The 25,755-nt window shown below is 37.6% G+C and overlaps 3 protein-coding genes across 3 annotated transcripts; 1 reads left to right on the top strand and 2 right to left on the bottom strand.

Annotated features, from left to right (window-relative positions):
- The first annotated feature begins 7,550 nt into the window (after positions 1 to 7,550).
- Positions 7,551 to 10,057, top strand: LOC146676811 (uncharacterized). The gene is made up of 6 exons (XM_085383806.1): positions 7,551 to 7,593; positions 7,771 to 8,115; positions 8,199 to 8,543; positions 8,731 to 8,850; positions 9,599 to 9,660; positions 9,935 to 10,057. The coding sequence occupies exons 1-6, from the start codon at positions 7,551 to 7,553 to the stop codon at positions 10,055 to 10,057; spliced, it is 1,038 nt and encodes a 345-aa protein (XP_085239932.1).
- A 1,235-nt stretch (positions 10,058 to 11,292) lies between these two features.
- On the bottom strand, positions 11,293 to 13,744 carry LOC146676812 (immunoglobulin superfamily member 3-like). The gene is made up of 7 exons (XM_085383816.1): positions 13,702 to 13,744; positions 13,448 to 13,508; positions 12,475 to 12,743; positions 12,035 to 12,394; positions 11,748 to 11,876; positions 11,518 to 11,561; positions 11,293 to 11,427 (listed from the first exon to the last, which is right to left on the bottom strand). Exons 1-7 carry the CDS (start codon positions 13,742 to 13,744, stop codon positions 11,293 to 11,295), a joined length of 1,041 nt encoding a protein of 346 aa, XP_085239942.1.
- A 4,526-nt stretch (positions 13,745 to 18,270) lies between these two features.
- Positions 18,271 to 25,231, bottom strand: LOC146676813 (uncharacterized). Its single transcript, XM_085383829.1, has 13 exons — positions 25,163 to 25,231; positions 24,723 to 25,052; positions 24,354 to 24,431; positions 24,147 to 24,275; positions 24,015 to 24,061; positions 23,822 to 23,940; positions 20,778 to 20,812; positions 20,036 to 20,089; positions 19,559 to 19,882; positions 19,031 to 19,372; positions 18,637 to 18,765; positions 18,499 to 18,542; positions 18,271 to 18,402 (listed from the first exon to the last, which is right to left on the bottom strand). Exons 1-13 carry the CDS (start codon positions 25,203 to 25,205, stop codon positions 18,271 to 18,273), a joined length of 1,806 nt encoding a protein of 601 aa, XP_085239955.1. The 5' UTR covers positions 25,206 to 25,231.
- Between the last annotated feature and the right edge of the window lie 524 nt (positions 25,232 to 25,755).

Below are 25,755 nucleotides of genomic sequence, written 5' to 3' on the forward strand. Positions count from 1 at the left end.
ATTTTATGCCCTTAATTGTTGTAGCCTGTCTAAATGCTGCTGCTAGAGGTTCGATAAAAATTGCAAAAAGTGAAGGGGAGAGTGGGCAACCCTGTCTGGTGCCCCTCAGGAGACAGAAGCTGGAGGATGTCTGGTCATTTGTTCTGATACGAGCTGTTGGGGAATTGTATAATATTCTTATCCAGTTTATGAAAGAGTTTCCAAAACCAAATTTGTGTAAAGTTGCGAATAAAAATTTCCAGTTAACTCTGTCAAATGCTTTTTCTGCATCTAGAGATAATATTATGGTTTTGATGTTTTTATTGTATGAGTAGTCTATTAAATTAAGTAATCTACGAGTGTTTGTTGAGGAGTGCCGACCTTTTATGAAACCAGTTTGGTCAGGATGAATTAAGAGGGGGGTTATTTTCTCTAATCTCTTTGAGAGAGCTTTGCAGATTATTTTAAGGTCTACATTTAAAAGAGAAATTGGACGATAGCTTGAGGAAAATAAAGGGTTTTTGCCTGGTTTTAGCAGGAGACTAATGTTGTCAGAATTCATATTTGGTGGTAGTCTGCCATTTTCCTCGATTTCCTGCAACATTCTGTGGAATACTGGTGCCAAAATTGTCCAGAATTCTTTGTAGAATTCTGCAGGGAAGCCGTCTGGACCTGGAGCCTTATTATTGGGCATACTTATCAGGGCTTCCTGGAGTTCACCTGGCGTCAGTGGCGAATCCAGTGCCATTGCTTGACTGTCTAGTAATTTTGGAAGAGTTACGTTGTCAAGAAACAAATCAATTTCATTTTTAGATGGCTTTATTTGTGGTGAATATAAAGTTTCATAGAAATCCCTAAAAATGTTGTTTATTCTTCCAGGGTCATATATTGTGTTCCCCGATAAATCTTTAGCAGCACATATAGTTGTTTTTTCTTTATTTATTTTTAACTGGTTAGCTAGAAATCGACCTGATTTGTTACTGTGTTCAAAATTCTGCAAGCGAAGTCTTTGTATAAGGAATTGTGTTTTTTTATTAATAATTTCATTTAATTCTAGTTTTGTTTTGCGTATTTTGTTCAATGTTTCCTGATCTTGGTCGCACGCGTAGGCTTCTTCTAGTGATTTGATGGTTTTTTCTAATTCCTGAATATTTTTGTTTTCTTCTTTCTTTTTGTGTGATGAGAAAGAAATTATTTTACCTCTCATCACAGCTCTCCCTGCTTCCCATAGAACAGAAGCAGATATTCTGGGAGTGTCATTAAAGTCTAAATATGAAGTCCATTCCTTTTTAAAATATTTAATAAAGTCTTCATCTTTAAGCAGTGATGTATTAAATCTCCAGTTTTTACTTGGCGTAGTATTATTCTTGTGCATTAGTGTTAAAGATACAGGAGCATGATCGCTGACAGCTATAGGATGAATCTCAGTGTCTGAAATGTCACTCAGCAGTGAGCTGCTGACCAGAAAATAATCCAGACGAGAGTAGGAGTGATGAACATGTGAGAAAAAAGTATATTCCTTACTGTTGGGGTGAAGGGAGCGCCATGCATCGCGAAGGCCAAAGTCGCTCATATACTGTTTGATTATATTTGTGGACTGCCAATTGCGCTGAGTTCCTGTTGTGTTGAGCCTATCCATTTCTTCATTTAGTCCAAGGTTGAGGTCGCCGCCAAGAATGAGTGTGCAATCCAAGTGTTCAGAGAGTGCACTAAAAAATCCGTGGAAGAATGAGGGTTCGTCAACATTTGGACCATATATACTTACAATACATAGTTTTTTGTTCAATATTGATAGTTTAATAATTAGAAATCTACCCTCTGGATCTATAACTGTATTGAGTACTGTAAAATTAACATTTTTATGTATTAAAATTGCTACTCCCCTTTGTCTAGAATTATAACAGGCTGCAAACACGTTAGGAAACTCAGGTGTTTTAAGTTCTTTTAACCCTTTAAGACCTACCATAGAACCAAGTCCGCCAGAGCTTATATTATATTTTTACATGCTGTGGAGCCATTTTTTGGAGCATTTCAAGTTGCTATACATCAATACAACCATTATAGCCCAAATTTTAATAATATGTCTACATTAAGTGCATAGTAATTACATAAATTGCAAAAAAGTGCAATAAACTACAAAAAAATTTAAAATCGTTTTTGTTTTTTTAACATATATTTCTAGTTAGAGAAATTTAAGAGGTTTATCCCTCAAAACTGTAAATACAAAAAAGTTGCACAAACTAGTTTCCCACCAAAGGAAATTTATTTTGAGTGTTTTCATAGTTTTATTTTTGAGATACACCAATTTTCATATACTACAGGAAAAACGAAAAAATATATTATAGTGCAAATTTACAAAATAACAGCATATGCATCAAAATAAACTATTTCCAGCAGTGCAATATGAGTCCTCAGCATCCCAGAAACGACACAGAAAGTCATGAAGTCAAACATAACTTTTAAAAACACAAGTATAAGCTCATGAGGCCACGATGGTAAAAAACTACATTTCCGCAAAATGACGTCACTTCCGGTTTCGGGCAGGTCATGCGGTCATGTGATAGTTCGCGCTGATGGACGTAGGAAGTGTTACAAACAGCTGATCGGATCGGCAAGCGTGTTTCTGGAATATTATGTTTTTGTTGCTACAAGCGCTTTTTATGCAGTTTTTGCAAAGCTATATGTGGAAGGAAACTGTGACCAAGGACAAGCTGATGGCATCAGATGTAAGTACAATTCCTCCGGTTTCATATGCAAAAAAAATTATTGCGCTAGCTCACGTGGTTGCAGTGCTACCGGGATTTAAAAATAGTTACGCAAAATGGAGCGTGTCCGCTCCGACCGGTTTTAAAGGGTTAAACCTGTGACAGGTCTGTGAGTTTCTTGTAATAAAACAACATCTGCCTGTAGTTTTTTAAGCTGGTTAAATATCTTTAACCTCTTTCCTCTGGAGCCAGCTCCATTTACCAGAGGTGGGACCAAGTCATTGTTTTGCAAGTCTCAAGTAAGTCTCAAGTCTTTATCCTCAAGTCTCAAGTCAAGTCTCAAGTAATGTCAGGCAAGTCAGAGTCGAGTCTCAAGTCACTGGTGTAAAAGTTCAAGTAAAGTCACAAGTCTGAAACTTTGAATTTCAAGTCCTTTCGAATATTTAAAAAAAATATGAAAAAAGCATGTTGCAGTTATATGCTAAATGTAAATATTAGACCATGTAATTTTAAAATCTGTGTTTTTCTCAACACATGACAAAATAGTGAACTTAGAAAATATACACAAATTGTGAAATTGCACCTCTTTAAAATGCAGCTCAATTAAACCTAGCTCCAAGAATAATTTTCACCGACAGTTCTGAGATAAGCTGCATGTTATTCTTGGATGCGGTTGTAGGACCGGCTTTAAAATCGCATGACAAAAATATCATACACATTAAAAAAAACTGTATCACCAACGTAGCCTGGAAAACATTTGCTAGTTAGATGAAGTCAGCTATCTCATCTTAGCATATTTATATGCATATTTATAATCATACGGTTCTTGGAGTGAGTGCATACACTCATGAAGTTTAGTAACTTCCGGTCACTGCAACAAGCCCAGGTACAGTTTACCGACGGATGGGTACAGGACCTTGAAATGTACCGTGTAGAACGAAAGACCATCGTACGTATCATAAGTTTACCAGTCTCACAAATCGTCTTCATAAATACACATTCGTTAACCGTTTATTAATAGGACCTTTGAGCTCAACGGTAATTAATTAGTAGTGGAAATAATTTCTGGTACCCATCACAGAAATGTAGCAGTGACAACAATATTGTATGCTGTAATCGTACTGGGCAATTAGTGATACAAAAAACCTGTTTTATCCTGTGAATAAAAGTATATGTTTTTGTCAATGTACCATAATAACAGAGGAGAAACGCAATATTGTGTCAGGACAATTCACTATTTATGCACAATAAATAAAGGAGCATAGCGCGACAATTTCTGTTCAGCGCCAGACTTGCTTGTAACCTATATCACCAATTATGTTAAGAAAATGACGTATTAACTACTACAAAACACTGACCTTCGTGTAAATGCTTGGAGCAGACTAACCTGTGAGCTGGAGTGTTCTGGGACGTTATATTTGGTCTTTGAATGGCTGCAATCCAGTCGCCTCTTTGTTACTTCGGAAACATGGCTTGAACAATTTCTCTTCAACGAGGTAATCCGATAACAACCGATCTCTTTACCCGTCGGCTTCCCGTGGCTGTCATGCGACCAGCTATTGCAGTTAATAATACAACAGCTTCTTGACATTTTTGTGTTTCTTTTTATCGCTGTGTGACTGATTTTAATTGAAAGCCTGCGTGCGCTACTACCGCTTGCCACGAGTTCCCAGAATCCTTTGCGGTTCTACCCGTGAATGACGTCACATTTTCAATCTCCATATAATATGCATGTTAAATTTTATATTTGGGGTAAAATATCAAGTCTTTTCAAGTAAACCGGTTCAAGTCCAATTCAAGTCCCAAGTCATTGGTGTAAAAGTCCAAGTCAAGTCACAAGTCTTAGAACATTTTTTCAAGTCAAGTCTAAAGTCATAAAATTAATGACTCGAGTCTGACTCGAGTCCAAGTCATGTGACTCGAGTCCACACCTCTGCCATTTACATTCCATGTGACAAACCTCAGCATGCCCATAATTGTGTGTGTATGTCTAATGATGTACACTGGGTGTTTCGTTTAGACAGGTGGAGAGAATGTGGAAACATCACTTGTTTGTAAATAGAAAGAGAAAAAAAAAAGTGTGGTGAGAGGCTCCATAAGTCTTACTATGTGTGTGAATATTCAAGCGTGGCTTGCTTATGTGTCCTGCAAGTCTGTGCGTGCTGTGAGGCTGTTGTGAATGTGCTGCCGTTGAGCGGATGTGTTTGCGTGATCGTGGTGTGAAAATATGGAGAAATAGAGGGTGTTGTTTGTAGGTGAGTGGGGGAAGTAGGTGATCACAGCAGTGAAAGACAAGAGAAAGAAAGAAACCACATGAACTGTGAGCGACAACAAAAAAAAGAAACGAAACGGAAACATTCCAATTAAAGTAATGACGGAGGGTGACGGTGTTATATCTGCTATGACATCATACTGATGTTACTAGGTTAAACACATGTTAAAGGAGAAAGTGTGAATGAATAAGAAAAGAGTGTAGCGGGTTCTTATCTGGAGTGCAGTCAATATAACCACGGTGTGGTGCCGGGGTCGCGGTAGAGCTGTCCGTCCACGTAGAGCCGGTCCACGGCGATGACAGCACGGTAGCCTTTCTGGATAAAGCTACGTCGAACTGGGAACAGGACCTTGCGTCGCTCTTTCAAAACTTTTGTTTTTACAGAGGTGGCTTATGATCAACTAAGTGTATTTGATTAGCATTACCCGGCTGCTACTTGCTCCTTAATCCCTGTGGAAGCAGTAGGGGTATGCCTCTGTTAAATAAATAATGGCACAGTGTTTCATGCCTTGTCCCGGGATTTATGTACGTATTAGAGCAGCGGTCTCCAACCTTTTTTGCACTACGGACCGGTTTATGCCCGACAATATTTTCATGGACCGGCCTTTAAGGTGTCGCGGATAAATACAACAAAATAAAACTAGTACCAGTACCGAAAAAAAGAAAATTTATTCATAACACACACGAAAAGACCCAGGAAAACTGAGTAAATGATAAAAACGATAACAAAATAACGCTGAAAACCGATAAAAACCCTGAAAACTATACATTTCACACCTGAGCCTCAACTCTCGCGGCCCGGTACCAAACGACTCATGGACCGGTACCGGTCCGAGGCCCGGGGGTTGGGGACCGTTGTATTAGAGTATTCAGGATTTTAACTGGTTAAAATCCTGAATAACTGACGGTTTGCCTCCTTTAAAAACATGTACTGATTGGTTCTTCAAAAGTTAAACACTGTCTGTATACAACTTTAGCATTATTTCCATTCAGTTTTGTTTTCAGTTCAGTATTTATGATGGTGTTAGCCTTGTTTTCAGAAAAAAAAAACCAAGACATCATTTGACTACAATATTACATAAGCAAGCAAGCTAAGTCTGATCCACAAAGGAAAACATTCTGTGCGATACATGTTTTTATTAAACATTTGAACATAATACCACACAAACACTTGTAGAGGATATAAAGTCAGAGAGATGCATGTTTTTAAAACGACAAGGAGCAGGCGCATCTAGTTCACGTAGAGCGGCTGCAAAACAACAACATACAAGCAGAGCTCAGCAGGCAGCACAACAAATTTTGGATCCTTCGCTCTTAGTTAGCGGTGAGCACAGCACATGCCACGTCTGATGTGAAAGGGCCTTTATGCTGCGCAGTGTGACTCACAGCAATGGTCCTAGGTCTGCCCTGACTTTGTGTTAAAGTAATACTAAATTAATAATGGTATTTCTGAGCATTTGTATAGGACAACTTTATCCTTTCAAACCTTACTCATGTCATATCTCATGTAGAGATCCTCCAACTTCAAACCATGTTACCCTACCAGGACCTGAAGCTCAGTAAAGAACCCCACCGACAGCCAAACCCACCTGTTGTCTGATTGGGTTGTTAAATTTGTGATTGACATGACACTGACCAATCAGCTGAAAGGAAGAAAAACCGGGTCAAAATTCATACTTGCAAGTTGAAACTCACCCATAAGCAGGGAACTTGAGTCCAGAGTTTTATAGGTAGTTTTTTGCTTTGTATCTGTAAGCAGATCTTAACAAAAATAATTTGTAAATATGTTTTACAAACACAAATCGTTTTTTACACACACACGCACACACACTATTTTTCATCTACAAATACACGAACAGATGATTTTCAGATATTTTGGTGTGCAAGGTTACAAAACTCTCAACTCACAACTACGCAGTTGATTTACAAGTACAAAATATTTATGACCACAATTTGAGCCCATAGACTCCCACATATAAACTTGACACAGAGACAGGACTGAACTCAGACTTACAAACTTACATATGTGGCCTATACACCTTTTGAAAGTGTGAGATGAGAATGTGTGGTTTTGGATACATTTCCTCTTATTGTCCCCTGAAGCTTCGACACTTTTCTTCAACCTCACAAGTGAACAAATGCAAAGTAGCTCACAGTGCTCGAGAAATCCTCTTTTTTTTCTGTAAGTATTAAATGAGATATCTAATTTGAAATCATTTTTAATCTTTGAAATAAAGGGAACAATTTCTCACACGGTAATTCTTTCTAAACTAATGTATTAGATTTTGGCACATGGACTGTATAATGTCTGTGTGTGAAAAGGGCAGAAGTACCAAAAATCTGCATTCTTCTAAATGACGAGGAGGGTTGAAACGCTTAGTGGGGCAAACTGTGAGAAAAAAATAACTGCCATTCTTTAAGTGGTCAGAATAAAGGAAGTGATAACTTCTAACACACACCTATGTGTATTTTTACTAAATAGGCAGAAGGCAATTTCTGACATTTCCGCCAATGACCTGTTTGTGCTTTAGAAACACTCCTCATCGTGTGACTATTTGGGCAAAGAGAGAACATTAGCGCGAAGCTGCAGTACAATGACCTTACAACTGACTGTTTTCATTCTGCTTTTTACACCAGGTAAGTGCAGTTCTTTTTCAGTGTGAAAGACATGATGCAAATCTTCTGTTTGTAATGTGCGGTGTCTGAAAACTCCAATATATCTTAGCCATAGTTGTGTACTAATGTTTCTACAGGTAATTCCATTGATATTGTCCTGTAATGTTGAAACTTTTCTTATTTTCCTTTGTTTCACAGCCCTGATTCTGGCTGCTGACCTTCTTCCACCGATTTCTTTGACTGCTGTTGAACCTGGTGACAATGTTACTTTAGTGTGTAATGTCTCTGGGGTGGAAATGAAATATTTCTACTGGCATAAACAGCCTCTTGGACATATGGTCCAAACTGTTGCCAAAGTCATCCGTGGCCAAAGCACTATTTCTGAGGAATTCAAGGATTCACGTTTCACAGTTATAAAAAAGGCATCTCAGTATTTTCTAACTATCAGAAATGTCAGTAAAGAGGATGAAGCAACATATTTCTGTCACACTGGAACAAATTATTCTCCTAAATTCAGTGGAGGAACATTCTTGTTTGTGAATGGTAAAATATGTCAGTCTCACTGATCACCTTCAATTTTTAATTAACTAAAAATAGTTTATGTTATGAATTTGTCTGATTCACAGATCACAGTAACCAGAAATGTGTCTACGTGAAACAAAGTCCACAGAGGGCATCGGTTCTTCTGGGACACTCAGTGACACTAAATTGTTCGCTTCTCTCGAAGAACAAAGAAACTGCTGTCCAGTGTTCAGATGAACACACAGTGTACTGGTTGAGAGCTGGACCAGAAGGATTTGATTTAAACATCATTAACACTCACAGGAACAGCAGAACTGAAGATGTGAAGAGAAGTTGTGTCTTCAGCCTGTCCAAAACGATACAGAACTCCTCTGATGCTGGGACTTACTATTGTGCTGTGGTCACATGTGGAAAGATCCTGTTTGGTAATGGAACTCAAGTAGAGACACGTATGTAGTGAACATTGGTATTTAAATCAGAAACTAGCTTGCTTTTTTTTTTTTTAGAAAATTGTTTTACTCATTTCATCAGTAAATCAATATTTGTATCAATATCTTATAGGCTGATTTCGAATACACGAGCATAACTCCCAATAGTCTGTATAAAATAAATATGATAAATTTCCATAAAAATCAGGACCTGAATTAGAACCTGTTGTCCTTGCTCTTGGAGTACTGCTGGCCTGCTGTGTTTCTGTGATTGCCTTTCTTATTTTCTACATAAAACAAAGCAGCACAACAAAGGAGCACTGCAGAGGTAGGTTAATACATACACACACACAAAATACACACACACACCCATATATATATATGTATATATATATATATATATATATATATATATAGACTGCTCCACCTTCCCAACAGTTATAGAAAAGATCCTTAGCAAGTTACCTTGCCAACTTGGGTCAGTAAATTTCTCCTAACCCTAAGTAAGGAATCCACAAAGGACTTAGAAACAGTATATTTCACGTGTGTTTCATTACACGCTGAATACATCATTCCAGTTAAGCCAAAAGAACTTTATTGCCTTCTAAAAGCCTGTCAGTAAAATGTCACAAACAGGACAGGAGACAGGGTGCAACCCTAATCACCTGATTGCCCCGTGTGTATTTAAGTCCTCCGTCTTCCTGTGTTCAGGGTTGCATCGTCTGTGTTACCTGCCACCATGTTGTCACAGTCGTCACAGTCATAGTCATTGTTGTTTATAGTTGAGTTTAGCCACTGTCCTTGTTGTTTTGTCACGCCACCTTGTATCAGCCATAATAATGGCTCGCCTTTTGTATAAAGTTCACTTCCATCTCCTTGCCTGTGTCTGCTCCTGGATTCACCTCACTCACTCCACTCGGTCTGCCCTGCAGACAGTGACATCCAGGTCCCAACCACTAGATGCATTCTGTCTGTTTATAAGTGGCCCTTAATAAAACAGTGTCATGACAGCTGTAACCATATTCCTCATATGTAAACTCAAAAATTCAAAACTCCTTTACCTTTTCTCTTTATAGGGGAAATGCATGCCTCCAGTCATTTTGGACAGGACGTGTCAAATGTGGCTCAAGCAGTTTTGGTAAATATACCTTTGGACATGCTGCAGTATGTCTTGTGGAGAGGACATGCATAATATCATACTCACAGCATATAAGTTATATATTATAATCTTGTTTTGCCATTTTGTTAAATGTGTTCCAATATCATTATATAATAAACTGGAATAAAGTTACAAGGTAAACAGCAAAGTCTTAAATTAAATATGTAACTTATTAATAATTCTAATCTCAGTAATCTCATTTAAATTCATCCTGATTCTCCACCCATCAAATCTGAAATATGTGTCATTTCAGCCTATGAACTATTCATCGGTGCATTTCTCTGCAACAAGTGTAAAAAGAGGGAAGAAGAGGAGAGAGTCACTGCAAGACTATGTGTACACTGATGTTAAAGACCACCAGCAATGCTCTGTATAAGCCAAGGGCAGAAGCCAGATGCTCTGACCTTTTTAACTTTTGCTAACAAAAGTTTAATATTTGGAGACCATTCCCCAATGCAAATACTGTTTATTATCTAAAGACTCCGATCAGCTCATGTGGGAGAGAACGTCTTCTTAAGTTCCATGTATATATCCATATGCTTATGCTTATGCTTAGGGTCACATGGGGGATGGAGCTTATTTCAGCTGCCATAGGGTGAGAGGAAGAGCACATCTTGGACAGATCACCAATCAGTCATGGTAAATGGTAAATGGCCTGCATTTGTATAGCACTTTACTCAGTCCCTAAGGACCCCAAAGCGCTTTACACTACATTCAGTCATTCACCCATTCACACACACACTCACACACTGGTGATGGCAGCTACATTGTAGCCACAGCTGCCATGGGGTACACTGACAGAGGCGAGGCGACAGAGCGCTACACGTCCACATTCACACCAACCAACTCAATTACAGGATGTCTTTTGCCTTTGACTTTAAAAAGGTGCAAAACAACAGACATTTGTTGTGGACAAGAGTTTGGCAAATGTTTTTTTATTTACATAAGTGGAGACATTTTTACAATATGAATAAATTCTGTATGATAAAGACTGGTCCAGATTTGTACAATAAATCATACAATAAGCTCACTGCTGCAGTTTTTTGTCTTGATACAGATTGTAATGTAAGGTTCTTAAAACCACTGATCGTTTCTAATGTTGAAATCTGTAAACGTCTCTGATATACGGTTACTCTGGATAAAGTGCCTTTACGTGTAGAAAAACTGCAGGTGGGATATAAAGTTGCATTTCCTCAGTATAATAACCATGACCACAAAAATAGACTAGAAATATTCATTTATTTTATTTAAATCAAATAAAATTTGTAACTTTGTTGTAAAAAAATTAAGAAATGTGGGAAAGGGGAGCACTGGAAACTATGTATATTACGTAGCTGGGCATCTCATCACGTGTATTGTTTTAATTAGTTTTTTGAAGTATTTGGAGGATTTTTTTTCTTTACAGCAGGTTGAAAGGAGATGGCATGAGATGAGAGAACAACAAATACCACTCATGGCCAGATTAGACAAGAATGTTGTAATTTCTGGCTGAATGGAAGAATGAGATTCATTCAGTATACAATACTGAGTACTACAGCTTATAGGCATTAAAGATAAGCCAACATCAACAAGGTGATCACATACCAAGTGATGCTAAACAGGTTTGCTAATTCAGTGATCCAGCCCTAAAGTCTTGCAAGTCATGTTGATCTTCTGCATCTTCACTGCTTTTGCACCTTTTAATGCACCTCTGTTAGCTTTCATCATGGTAAAGACAGCAGCAGAAAACAACCACGTGTCCTTATTCTGGGAAAAAGATAAATAAAAATATTTGCAATATTGAATGCTAAACACCAATACATTTTGATTATTTTACAGAGATAATCCAAGCTTTACCTGTTGATTTTTCTGACTGCTGAATCTTTTCTGTGGAACAGCACCTTGTTTATGGAATATATCGATAAATATTAATAGAAATGCAAAACTTTGTACTTTAATTATTTTTAGCTAAAACACTGTGGTAAACTTTAATTGCCTGAGAAATGATCACTAAGGTTTTTCTTGATGAGGACAGCTATAACTTTTTGTTTAAATTTGATGGGATAGCTATGATTAACTTATATTACCTTCACAATAATCCCTGCTGTTTTTCTTTGACATGCGAATCAGGACAGCTATAACAATCAGACATATAGTCAAGACAGCACACAGCAGAAGAATAACTGTACTGGCACCCTGTGACCACGTACAGTCTCCTGGAACAATAACAAAAGAAGAAATACAGTAACAGATGAGTAAAAGTCAACCTACTGATTAGATTCCTATAAATGTGAAATTTTACACCCAAAAACTAATTATGGTCTATACACTTACATTTTTAAATATTCAAATGAACAGATCATGGTACACCTACCTTGAATATTCACTTTAGTTCCATTTCCAAATAATATCTCCCCACATATGTCCACAGCACAGTAGTAAGTCCCAGCATCAGAGGAGCTGACGTTCTTAGAGAAGCGATAAACACATCTCTTCTGAGTCTCAGATCGATTCTCACATTCATCATGTGTATTTCCATGAGTATAGATGATGTTTGGATGAGATTTATTTGATTCGGCTCTGAACCAAAAGACACTAAGATCTTCTGAACATGTTGCTTTGTCAAAGACAGAGATGATCGAACATTGCAGAGTCACTGATTCTCCTGGATGGAGTGGGTCTAATACTGGAGGCCACTGAACAACAGTATAGTTTGATGTCATCTGAGTATTTCCTGTGTATTACAAAAGATACGGAGATGCTTTAAAGCTTATAGTAGAAACTTTAAAGTTTGTAAAAGTAGCTCAGTCTTACCTTTTACTGACAAATACGTCTCACTCCACTGAATGGGATACATCCAATCAGCTATTCCACAGTGATAGATTCCCTCATCCTCTTGGACTGTCTTCAGAACGGTCAGGTTGCAAACATTATTAGCATTTTCCACATTAAATCTCTTTCTAGAAAACTCAGGACTATATTCAGGTGGTGCTGATTTTGACAATGTCACAATTAATTTAAGACCATCTCCAGCACTCTGCTTGTACCAGTGGACTGTTATACTGCCGAATTCTTTAACCCTCCTGCCATCCTTTAAAAAACTCACACCCATCACCCTAGGGACCATTCTCAGCCACGCCATAAAAAGACCATATATCCATATTTTATTCCACTTTAAATTAGCCAACCTTGTAAAACTACTTCTCCCTGAAATATTCATGTAAAGTTTTAATTATATTTTCGTTGTTTTAACCCTTCAAATCCCAGTGTTATTACATGAGCGCCCTGTGTTATAAGCCCCAAAAACCAAAAAACGAAACTAAATATTTCCACAAAAAACCAGTTGAAGTAATATGTGATTGTCATTATAAGTAGGCCTTTAGATGGACCAAAGATTGGCACCAACATACATTTTGACCTGCCATTATTTTTTTTGCATTTTTTTTGCAATTTAAAAATTAAAACTTCAAGGCCCTGAGTCTTCATTGACATCCAAGAAAAGAAGAAAAAATAAAATCATATGATGATAATTTGGGGTTGAAAAATAGCGTTTATAATGGAAGTCAATGGGCAGAAAATGGTCCCCAGGGTGATGGGTGTGGGGATTTCTGCTGCTCAGCCATTTTAGGCTGATTTAAGGAATTCACACTGGAATATTAACATTGACAGGTAAAAACTATCCTGTGGCAAGTTTAGTTATATTCCACTGAACACAGTGGAAATGGCAGCCATTTAACACATAGCAGTGGCACAAAAAGGTCCCAAGAAGGCAGGAGGGTTAATGGGCAAAGCACATGTTAATGTTGCTGCTTCACCGAGCTGAACGGTTTTTACTGGGACCAGAGAATCTGAAGAAAAAGAAAAACAAATAGGAAAAAGTGTTACAAGAAAAAAAAGAAACATTTAAATGATAATTGTATTAATTGTAATTTTAGTATGTAGAGTTTCAACAAAGAAAATTATTAGTGAAAATAAAAAAGCGCTTAAATTCTCTATAAAAGTTAAGAAAATTATTATAGAGAATAATGAAAAACCACTTACACCCTCGATGAAGAAAACTCAGTGTAATCCATACCATGATCATCTTGGCAATGTCTTTTGCTAGAAGCGTTCTTCATATTTCAGCTAGAAGAGGAGGTGGGATTGTTTTAGACTAACCTGTAAAATGCTGCTGATTGGTTATCAAACAGGTCATTTCAGAAGTCGTCTTCCTGTCACATTAGTCCGATCCTTCATTTTGTAAAACATCACTTGTCTTTTACCTTTCATCACAGTTATCCAAGTTGTTTACTTTTTTCGTTTAAGATAAGATAAGATAACCTTTATTAGTCCCACACGTGGGAAATTTGTTTTGTCACAGCAGGAAGTGGACAGTGCAAAAGTTATGAGGCAAAAATTAGAATACAATAAGAATAAATACAGTACACAACTGTACAGAATAGAATAAAATAAAATACTATATACAGTAGAATAAAATAAAATAAATATACAATAAGATAAAAATAGAATACAAATACAAATACTATATACAACTGAGTAAAAATACAACGATGACAGAAAGGATTATTGCACTTAGTGTTATTGCATATGTATGGATGTGTGTGCTTGATCAGTTAAAGTCTTTATTATGGAGTCTGACAGCAGTGGGGAGGAAAGACCTGCGAAATCTCTCCGTCCCACACCGTGGGTGCCGCAGTCTCCCACTGAAGGAGCTGCTCAGTGCTGTCACAGTCTGCTGCATGGGGTGGGAGATGTTGTCCATCAGGGATGACAGCTTAGCCGCCGTTCTCCTGTCACTCACCACCTCCACTGGGTCCAGAGGGCATCCTAGAACAGAGCTGGTTTGATGGTTGTTTTGAATGTTTTTGTGTACAAGTTGTGTTCTGACTGATTGGTCTTCTGGTCTTTTGACTTGAACACTGGTAGCTTTGTTTTGTCATATGTACTTCATTCTGCTTATGTCGTGCCTCAAGGCACTTCATGCTGTAGGTTACAGAACCTACAGTATTTGGAGGAAAAGCTCAACAAATAACCCCCTATAATTAACCACTTTGAGTTGGTGAGAAGGATAAACTAAGTTTTAACAGGAACAAACCTCTGTCAGAACCAGGTTTAGGTAGTGGCAATCTACCATGACCGTTTCTGTGCTATGTTGAATTCTTTAACCAGACTGAAACACTTCAAATAAGTCAATTATCTGCCAATGATCATTTGAAATGGTTTCTCAGCGGCTTCTTCTCTGACTCCACCTTATGGTAGAGCTGCTCTTCCAAGTTTATTCTCTCCCACACCTGCAAGTTATTATCCATGTTGAGACTGCTACCTTAAGGACCAGCTGTGGCTGTGATGCTCCGCCAGATCATTCTGTCCATTTTAATAATTCTTGGATCTGCACCCCACTCGCTCATCAGAAGCTCATCAGCTGTGTGGACTTTCACTGGTGGCTTTGCACCCTGTGCTGACCTCCATCTCTGTCAGTACATAGACGTCAACCCAAGAACAGATTCAAAACAGAGGAAACAGCAATACAGGTTTTCACAAGCTTAATTGCTAAACACAGGACTAAACAGTGACATGAGGGAGAGAAGCTTGGCGGAGAGTCAGAAACTGTAAACAAAGGTTTGTTTCTACATGAGCTTTGATCATTCTCTGTAAGATTAAGCTCAGCTATTGAACGGCGTATATTTTAAAGTAAAGGCTTTAAAACCAAGTTAGTACAAACGTCACTAATGTCACATGACTTTGCCGACATGTGGCCAACAGGAATGTTTTCATGTTCTTCGTTATTAAACATTTGCACATAAATAAGTGACATAATATTCAGTACTTACTTAAAGTTTACTCTTCGGACGCCCCTCATCCGCCGTTTTTTTTCGGTAAAATTATCCACACCCATCACCGCCCTATGCATTCTGGGATATGTTGGGCCATGAAGTCTACACCGCCACGTCCTTGAAATTCAGGGAAATGAAGGACGCATTTGAGGCAGCCTTCGAATTGGGACAGCCTTCGTCGCGTCGCTGTGACGTAATCGGCCTTAAAATGCGGCCTTTAAGGCTGCAGACGCTGAATTGGGATACATCTGCTTGTTTCTTGAGAATGTGGAATATAATTTTCAGTCATCATACTGGTTATGTGAAATAGGCATTAACTCTATCAATTATACTGGGGTTTTCTTGGTTGATTGTTTTATTTCACTTTATGAAAAACAATCACAATTGTGATACATGGAAACTTTAGCATTGCTATGATTTTGCTTTCAACCAAGCATGTACAAAGAGGCCTTTCTTCCTCTTATACTTCCTCTCTCTTCCTTTTCTCTCTCTTTCTGTAATATCAAGTAACAGCTACCACTGTTTTATCAAAAAGCAATAGGTGTGAAAAGGTTAGACGCATCCTCACACCTTTTTCTCCCTCATGAGCTGACCGTTTCACACTTTCATGTTTTTTGTGTTTGTTTGTAGTTACAGAGAGAACTATCAACAAAGAGAAGGTAAAGTGCAAATCATTAACCAACCACACACTGGAGATTTTAGTAAAAATGCTATGATGGGAAATCTCATGAACCGTTGATACTTGAACTGTACTTGATAATCGAGATGTTTTCTGGTAAAATGTGAGATCAGCCTTTGTGTTCTTTTTGATTAGCACTTTTTTTTTCCCACCTTGGAGCCCTACATAGACTCAATATTTTCCAGGTCTCTTTCTTATTATTAAATGATGGTCACTGATGTTAACTGAAGAATGTAGTTCTCTAGATGTTGTGCCTGCAGATCTAGATGTTGTTATTGGCTCAGAACAATATCTCATTTCTTATTTTTGCGGCCCAGATTCATACTGCAGAGATCTCTCAATGATTCCCTTTGATTTTGACCTTGGTGGCAATGTTGCTTTTGACTGAAATGTAATTTACAAGATAGAAAAGTGAATTCTTACCCGTTTTGCTTACTGCTAATAATTTGATAAAAGAGGATGAATCAGCATACATTTTTCTAATGAACCCTGAAACAAGACGCATGAAATGAAAGTCTGCAAAATGTGTCACTTCTGCTGGAAGACTGAAAAGCATTCACTTGTCCACATGTCTATTAGCTAATTATAGGCCTGTTTCCAAGCTTCCTTTACTTTCCAAGGTTTTAGAGAAAATGACATTAAAGTGTGGTTGGCTTTAAACTTTTTAAATTTTAATGAAAAGAAAACAGAGGTGTTGTGTTTGGACCCAGTTGTCCCGGTGAGTCGTCCTCTGTTGATTTGGGACCCTTGGAAGTTTATTTTAAACCTGTTATTACTGACCTTGGTTTTAAGTTGGACAGACAAGTTAGAGCAGTGGTGAAGTCCAGTTTTTAACCTTTAAGGTGACTGGCAAAAGTGAAGTCTTTTCTTTCTAACCAGCACCTTCAAAAAGTGATCCATGCTTTTATTTCTTCCCGTCTGGACTACTGTAACGCACTTTATGTGTGGGCCAGTCAGTCGCTGCTCTCACGTCTGCTGCTGGTTCAAAATGTCACTGCTCACCCTGTCGGTCTCTTAGGTCAGCTGACCAGCTGCTCCTGGAAGTACCAAGATCCAGGAGGAAGCTCCGAGGGGACAGGGCCTTTTCTATCGTGGCTCCTAAATTATGGAATAACCTGTCCTTGCACGTTAGAGAGGCGCCTTCACTGTCCACTTTTAAAACACGTCTTAAAACTAGTTTTTATTCGTTGGCTTTTGACCTCAGTGAGACTTAGTTTCTCTTGTAATTATATTAATTATTTAAATGCCTTATAAGCTTATATTTTATATATTTTTCTTTTATTTGGCTTTTATTTATATCTTATGTAATTTTATTATGTAGCTTAAATGTACATAACTTTGTGTCAGCTGTGGCTCTTTTAAAGTGCTTTATAAATAAAGGTGATGATGATGATGATGATGATGATGATGATGTGAGACAAAATTAATTTACACTTGCAGGTACAGGAATTATGTGGAATGATGAAAGCTGTGTCTCTAGTCTGTACAAAACTATGGATGGGAATTACATGTGAAATCCTGTTTTGTGAACAAACTAAAGTGGAAAAAATTGCATTTATTTTTGTATTTTCCCTTCTTAGCAAGGCAAAACACAACTTTGTCAAACTTCTCTAAAGGTTAGATCTTTGACTAAAAGTAGTAAAGCTAATACAAATCACTACTTTTAATTTTATCAACACATTATCATTAAATTCCCTATTAATAGCACACTATTTCTAGCATAGTATGCATGTTAGCCATGTGATAGACTGACAACCTATCCAGGGTGGTCATCTATTAAAGCCTATTTATAGAATAATTTCACAAACAAATTTCTCTTTTAAGCATTATATTTATTCATGTTGCAGAATTTTAGCACAGTTGATACATTACAGAACTGAAATTACATTTCTGCTTTTGACTTTTGCACACAGTTCATGCAACAGCATTCATGCATCAATGCAGTGTGTGCAGATAATTCAATCTAAATACAAATAAGCATGCTGATATAACATATACTGTATTGAATACTAAAAGAGATAAGAAGCCCATTATTAAAAAGCAAACATCAGCTCGATTATTGCATACCGGGAGATACTCAATAGGCTAGCTAATTCACTAATCCAGCCCCAAAGCCTTACAAGCCATGTAGAGTCGCTGCCTTTTCGACATTTTTCCATCTTTTAATGCACCTCTCTCAGCTTTCATCAGGGTAAAGACAGCAGCAGAAAACATCCATGTGTCCTTATTCTAGGAAAATCAATCAAAGAAAAATATGGGAAATGTTAAAACCTAAACACAATTAGGCTTTTTAAATTAGGACAGCCCTAGTTTTAAGTACTTTACCTGTTGTCTTCTCTGATCACTAAAGTTTTCCTGCAGAACAGCAACTTAATTGCAGAATAATACAGATAACAATGAATTCAAATTAAAAACATTTTACTTAAATTCATTGATGAGATTGCCATGATTAACTTTAATTACCTTCACAGTTATCCATGCTGTTTTTCTTTGATGTGCAAATAAGGACAGCTATAACAATCAGACATATCGCCAGTAAAGCACACAGTAGAAAAATAACTGTGCTGGCGCTCTTTGACCATGAGTAGTCTCCTGGAACGACAAAGAAAAAAACAAAACATGTGTTTGTTAGTTTATAATTTTTTTCCCTTTTTGAAGTAATGGAAAGCAGAATGATACAATTTTCCCTTTAGAGTGGATGCAAAATTAAATAAGTTTAATGTCATCTCCTAATGAGATTGCTGTGAAATAGAAAATACTTGTTTTACACCAAAATGCTGCTAAATTCAGCTGAAATTTACAAATTTTAAACTTAAATATTCTAATTTTCAAATTAAAAGATGAGTGGTACAGGTACCGTGAATATCCAGTTTAGTTCCATTTCCAAATAATATCTCTCCACATGTGGCCACAGCACAGTAGTAAGTCCCAGCATCGGAGGAGCTGACGTTCTTAGAGAAGTGATAAACACATGTCCTCTGAGTATCAGATCTTTTCTCACATTCATTATGTGTATTAGCGTAAATGACTGGATGAGATTCATGAGATCTGTCTCTGAACCAAAGAACTCTGAGACCTCCTGGACACGTCTTGTTGACAGAGTGAGAGACTGAACACTGGAAAGTCACTGTGTCTCCTGGATGGATTGGATTTGATCCTGTCAGCTGTTGAACAACTACTGATGCTTTCTGATTGTTTCCTGTGTAATAAAAATGCAAAGACATTGCACTGTCATAGTAGCTCAAAAATATTGTAAATGAGTGTTACGTTCCCCTAAAAAGGTTCAGGGGATGAGGGGGATGTAACAAAATGTGTCCAGGTCGAAAAAAGGAGACAGAGAGGCAAAAGAGCTTTTTTAAAGCTTATATTAAGGATGTACCCTTACCTTTTACAAACAAATATGTGCCACTCCAGTTAGTCCTAATCCACTCTGTGAGCCCACAGTGATAGATTCCCTCGTCCTCTTGGATGGTCTTCAAAATAGTCACATTGCTGAAATTGTTATCATTATGTTCCTCAAATCTTGATCTAGAAAATGCAGGACCATATTGCGCTGGTGTAGATTTAAACGATGTCATAATTAACTTTAGGGTATCCCCGTGATTCTGCTTGTACCAGTGGACTTCTCCACTCTGGAGCCCTTTGGGCAAAGCACATGTTAGGGTCACTGGTTCACCAAGTTGAACTGTTTTCACTGGAACCAGAGAATCTGAGGTAAAATAAATAAAATTAAAAAAACATTAAAAAGCATTATGTACATGTAAAAGTCATCTCACAGATTGTTTATTCTAATAGTCCTCTATTGGTTAGCGTGTACAAGCGAAGACAATTATTAGAGAGAATAATTTAAAAAAGCACTTACATCCTCGATGAAGAAAAATCAGTGTAATCCATACCGTGATCATCTTGACAGTGTCTTTTGTTAAGGATGTTATTCATATTTTAGTGAGTGAAGGAGGTGGGATGGCCATACCTTTGGTGTAAAATGCATCTGATTGGTTATCAGATTCAAAGCACACTTCCTGTCCTTGGCTTAATGAAACAAGGCTGTCATTCATCTCTCATTGCAGCTGTCCACATTAATTACTGTTTGTTTTTTTCGTTGGAAGGCCGGTTTGTGTATGAGTTCTATTCTGAATTCCAGTCTTTCAACTTAAAAGAACTACTGCTGTTTGCGATATGTACTTTACTGCAAGAAACGTATTACATTGTGCATCTTAGAGGAACACTATACATATGAAGGGGCACAAAATAAATTTTTCCTTGCAAGAAGTATAGATCAGGCTGACCGAATGTTGCCTTTAAAAGTGGTTTTGCACCTGTAAAAACCAGAATTAGTCTATTTTCTTAACAGATATCAAAGTATATCGTGTGAAAAGAAAAACAAAATCGCACATAATCACAGAGGAAGAATCAGAATAATGCTGATCTTAAACTACACGATTTAAGCTAAAAATGTACTCACTCACATAAACAACAACAGTTGTACTGCAAAGTAATTCTGGCAGACTTTGTATAACAACAGAGCTGTGTAAGGAAGAGAGAAAGCTGTGCTGGTTGGTGGGTTCTTAGAGGAGTGGAATGAAGACAGGCAAGCTTTTTACCAGAGAGCGTAGAAAGTGGAGAACTAACCATCACACTAAAAAGTGCAAGAGAAAAATCTGACACATGGGAACCTTTATGATCCAATTTGAATTGGGTCATAAAGGTTGTAACTAGGGATGGGTATCGTTTAGGTTTTATCCGATACCGGTGCCAAACCGGTACTTTTGAAACGGTGCCGGTGCTTAAACGGTGCTCAAACCGGTGCTTAAAGAATGGAGAACACAAACTTTGTCCAAAAACCTCTCATGTTCAGCTGGTTTTTTTGTAAAAAGATAACAATGTTAGCCTTTTCTGCAGCTATGGGGCATATATGGTATCACTCTTGGCTGGAAGCAGTGCTTAAACAATGGAAAAAACACAAACTTTGTCCAAAAACCTCTCGTGTTTAGCTGTTTTCCACTTCTTCTTTGGTCATTTTAGCCTTTTTGGCCAGGGTGAAGGGAGTATCTGCCATCAAACAAGAAGACAGCCGCATGTAGCTATGATGGTGTTTGCTAGTTCACCTTACATGCATTAATTTAATAACGTGGTTAGCCTACTCAACGTAAATTATACACGAACAACATTAAACTACTCACGCAGAGAAGAACGGCTGCTGCTTTCATCAGATTTGAGGTGTTACCTCCTTTGACAGTATCAGCTTAAAGCACTTGTTGCAGGCTGCTGGGTTTGCATCTTTTGCTGTGAAGTACATCCAGACTTTTGACCGCTTCGCCTTGGGCATTTTTAATCTGTAGCTCTGCTCTAAAAGAACGTATGTACCTGGACCCGCCTACTATCCTCGGAAACGTAAAATGATTGGCTGGAATCCAAAGTGTATCACAGCTCAGGTAAAAAAAAACACCTAAATAAAGCACCAAAATGTGCGCTGCTGTTTGGTCTGGTTACTACCGTTTATGTCAGAACCGGTGCCATCATGGCACCGGATACCGGTACCCATCCCTAGTTGTAACACATATAAGGCATGAATGCTATTTAGTAAGCTTAAATATTGCTGGGACTCGATGACTTCATCTTGGGTGTATACTTTGTTTGTACTGCCAGGTCTACGCCCAAACAGACAAGACATGAAAATTGTGAGAAATGAGGTTGGACTAGAAGTAACTGACTTTAGTAACGAAATGTGAAAAGCAAAGTGTTTAGGACAATAAAGGAAAATAAAGCAAGAGAAGAGTTTCTCAGAATTTGTCACCAAAATATTAATCTTGAAAAAAAAAAAACGTTTTTGTGGTCTAATGGCAGAAAGTGGTGAGAGTAAGTTCACAATTTTTTCTCCTTTTTTTTCAGCGTGGGGGGGAATGGGTCTAAAACATTGATACTGCTTCTTACTAATAGATATAAAGCAAATATTAGAGCAATACTGAATAAAACAACTCTTTTTCCTGCCCTGTTTAATCCATTGATTAGTGGCTTAATTGATTATGTAGCTTAGGAAGCTGTGCAGCTAACAGGTCACACAACATACCAGGCTACCAGAGCAAGTGACTCCGGTAAGGCCAGCGGGAGAGGACTGTGTGTGTATACAAACAACAGAAGGTGCACACACACTAAGATTACCAACACTCAGTGCTCCCTGGACTTGAAGTATTTGACTGTTACGTGTCGCCCCTTTTATCTACCTGGAGAACTCAGGGGTAATGATTACTAATGTAATACTTTAGCCACCTGCTAAATGCTATTAGCAAGCAACATCCTTAACATGGTGAAACCAACTGCTAGAGTTCTAGTGAGGCCCAAGAGAACATCTGAACAGCTTTGGGGCTGCTTTGATTGAACTGACTGGTCTAGTTTTAAGGATGATGACATCTACACTTACACTGTACTCCTCTATTATAAGAAGTTGTATCGACACGATCACTACCACAAAACATATTTCCCTTCTCTAACAACAAGCTGTGGATAATGAAAGATGTCCGAGTCCTGCTTAAGGCCCTTAACATGGTTTTCAGATCTGATGGCATACAACAATATAGTGTTGTCAGGTCTGGTTTGAAGAGGGGCATCAGAGATGCCAAGGTAGATGGATTGATTATTTTATAGCACATTTCTACTCTGTCTGAGACTTAAAGAGACGTGACTTAAAGCGTTTTATGTTCACTTCCCACTGCCTTGAGGAAGTCACAAAGATCTTAAAGGACTCATCCCATCCTACCCATCATCTGTTCAACCTGGTGCTCTCCATCAGTAAAACCACAGACAGATTGTCTAACTGTTTTTAATCATTTTTTAAGTCATCAAATATTAAAATATTAGTTATATGAAGTATTTGCAAGGTAAATCATTGTCGAAACAAAAAAAACCCAAACAGGTTGGATCACTATTTTGAGAAAGAAAAGAAATAAAGAGAACAAAACAAAAAAATAAGGACAGAAGCAAATATTTTTTAGTGCACTGCATTTGTAAGTTCGTCATTCGTATAACCACAGTAAACATGTGCTGCTCACATTGAACATCGTGTGTGCTTCAGTTTAATTGTTCTTTAAATGTTGTCCTGACTACCTGCTTGGCAGACCACAGTACTCACCACAGTGAATACTGGTGTTGTAGTTTTAGTTGTGCTCTAATAGTGCTTTAAGAGGAAACCTAAGTACCTTCTTATAGTGAAATAAAAGTGCTACAAATCACACCAAAAGCCACAGTTTGGTACTAGAAAGTGTTTTATTTATTTACATATTATGATGTTACAAGAAAACGTCTTTGAAAATGTGTTCCTCCACTTCACTACAAGTGCATCCCCACTTAGGTCTTTACGTTTGACAACAGTAGTTTTCTTTACATAGTATTGTATAACTCAGCCTTTTGCTTTTGTGAAAGTAAGCCTGAGACTTAATTCAGAAAAGTGTAAAGTAATGTCCCTAGCCAGACTGAAAAGGTTGCATGCATGTATACAGATGTAGAAGTTTATGCTTAAACAGAAGTTTAACTAAAATACATTTTTAAGCTTACAATGGTATCTAATATACCTAATATTAGGTGTACTCTACTGTGACATAAAAGAAACACCTAAATTATTCAGTGGATCCAAAAGGCTCATTAATCCAGCCCAAAGGCCTTGACAGCAGTGTGGAGTCTCTCCCTCTCAGCTGCATCTGTTGTCCCACCTCTGTCAGTTCCCATCATGGCAAAGACTGCAGCAGAGTAAAACCACACATCCTCTGCTTTCTAAGGGGAAAAAACAAAATGTCAAAAGTAACATTTCATTCTGATGAGGTTAATTCAGTCGTTTACTACTTTACCTGTTGAGTTTTCTGGATACCAGTGTTTTTTTGCAGGGGAACAACACCTACATTATGGAATATGAAAAAAAAACAAGAACTATGAATGCAGCAATTCAAATATAATGCTGTTTTCTGAATAGCTGCTATTACCTTTGCAATATTGCGTGTCATCTTTCTTCATTGCAGCAATAAGGATAGCTATAACAATCAGGCTTATAGCCAAGACAGCACACAGCATAAAAATAACTGCACCGGATCTGTGTGACCATATGCTGCTTCCTGGAACAATATGAATAAAAGATCTGACAGTTAGAGTATATCAAAATGTTTTAATTGATAGACCGATGATTGCGTTACCATGGATGTCTGGCTTAGTTCCAGATGATACTGTCGAACTCTGAGCAACCGAAGAGTTGGAAATGCTCTGATTTTTTCCTGCTGGACATAAAGGTTTTTTTTAAAGTTATACAAGCTTTGTTATAAATTTTTAATTTAGGAATTGTGTATATTAAATTAGAAGCACACTATTTTTTTAAAATAATTTTAAATTAATACTCTACTACTAATAACACTGCCAAAATAATAACAAATGTGCATTTAAAACACATAAAGTTAGATTCTGGTGAAAGCCTCAGCAATTAAAAAAAACACCATAAAAAGAAATGAAACAAAATAAAAAAAATATTAAAAATGAGATATTTTGAAATGTACTGATTTTGTCATTACCTTTTATTAATAAATGCATCCCAGTCCATATAATGTCTGCAAGCCACTCGGAGACGCCACAGTGATACATTCCCTCATCTTCTTGAATTGTCCTCAAAATGGTCAGGTTACTAAAACTGCTGTTGCTTTTTATCTCCCATCTGGATTTAGGAAAATCTTGTGCATACTCAGGTGGTTTAGATTTCCGCACTGTCACAATTACTTTCAGTGTATCCCCGGCACTCTGTTTATACCAGTGGACTTGTCGAGGGAGGACCTCTGTGTGAGGTAGACTACAGATGAAGGTTGCAGGTTCTCCAGCTTGAACAGTAATTTGTGAAACCAGTGCATCTGACATAACACATTAAAGCACATTGAGTAACAATGTATGATCCAATATGACTCAGCTGACATGCATGTCTTGACTATGAGCATTTAAGACTGAATAAAAAAGCACTTACATCCTTGATGAAGAAGATTCAGTGCAATCCAAAACACAATCATCTTCACATTGTCTTCTTCTTGGAGACTTGTCGATAATCAGCAACGTAGGTCGATAGGTCAGACTGCTGAGTACATTAAACGTGCACTTCCTGTGACACAACTTGGAGTGCCTTGCATTTAGGTGGGTGTAGTCACCCTCAACTAGCCTTTCAGTTTTAAAAAAGATGTCTTTGTGTAAATGACTTTTGGATTCTCAGGACATTTTGTGTCATTTATTACTGTGTAATGCATTTGAAATGTTGTTTTGATTGGGAAGGAATAGTCATCATTAGTGCAGCAGAAATGGCCATGCAACAAACATTGCTGCTTGCTCCTATTTTCACCTCTCTCTGTATTACATAGAACACTTTAACTAACACCTTTTTCAAGCCAAATGTACAAGAGGAAATGTGTGTGCCTCGTGCACAGAGTGAGACACTGTGAACTAGACATTCTTTGCTGGCATGTTGCAAGAAATTTTTGCATGCTTGTTAAAGCCACTTTGGATAATCCTAAAATCTGAATGATAACAGTATTTTGTGGTTAAGCTGTAACATTTCGCAAATACTAA

Source organism: Rhamphochromis longiceps, linkage group LG2, assembly GCF_057381845.1.
Source record: "Rhamphochromis longiceps isolate RC_006_pf linkage group LG2, R_longiceps_female_GT1.1, whole genome shotgun sequence".
Taxonomy (NCBI): Eukaryota; Metazoa; Chordata; class Actinopteri; order Cichliformes; family Cichlidae; genus Rhamphochromis; species Rhamphochromis longiceps.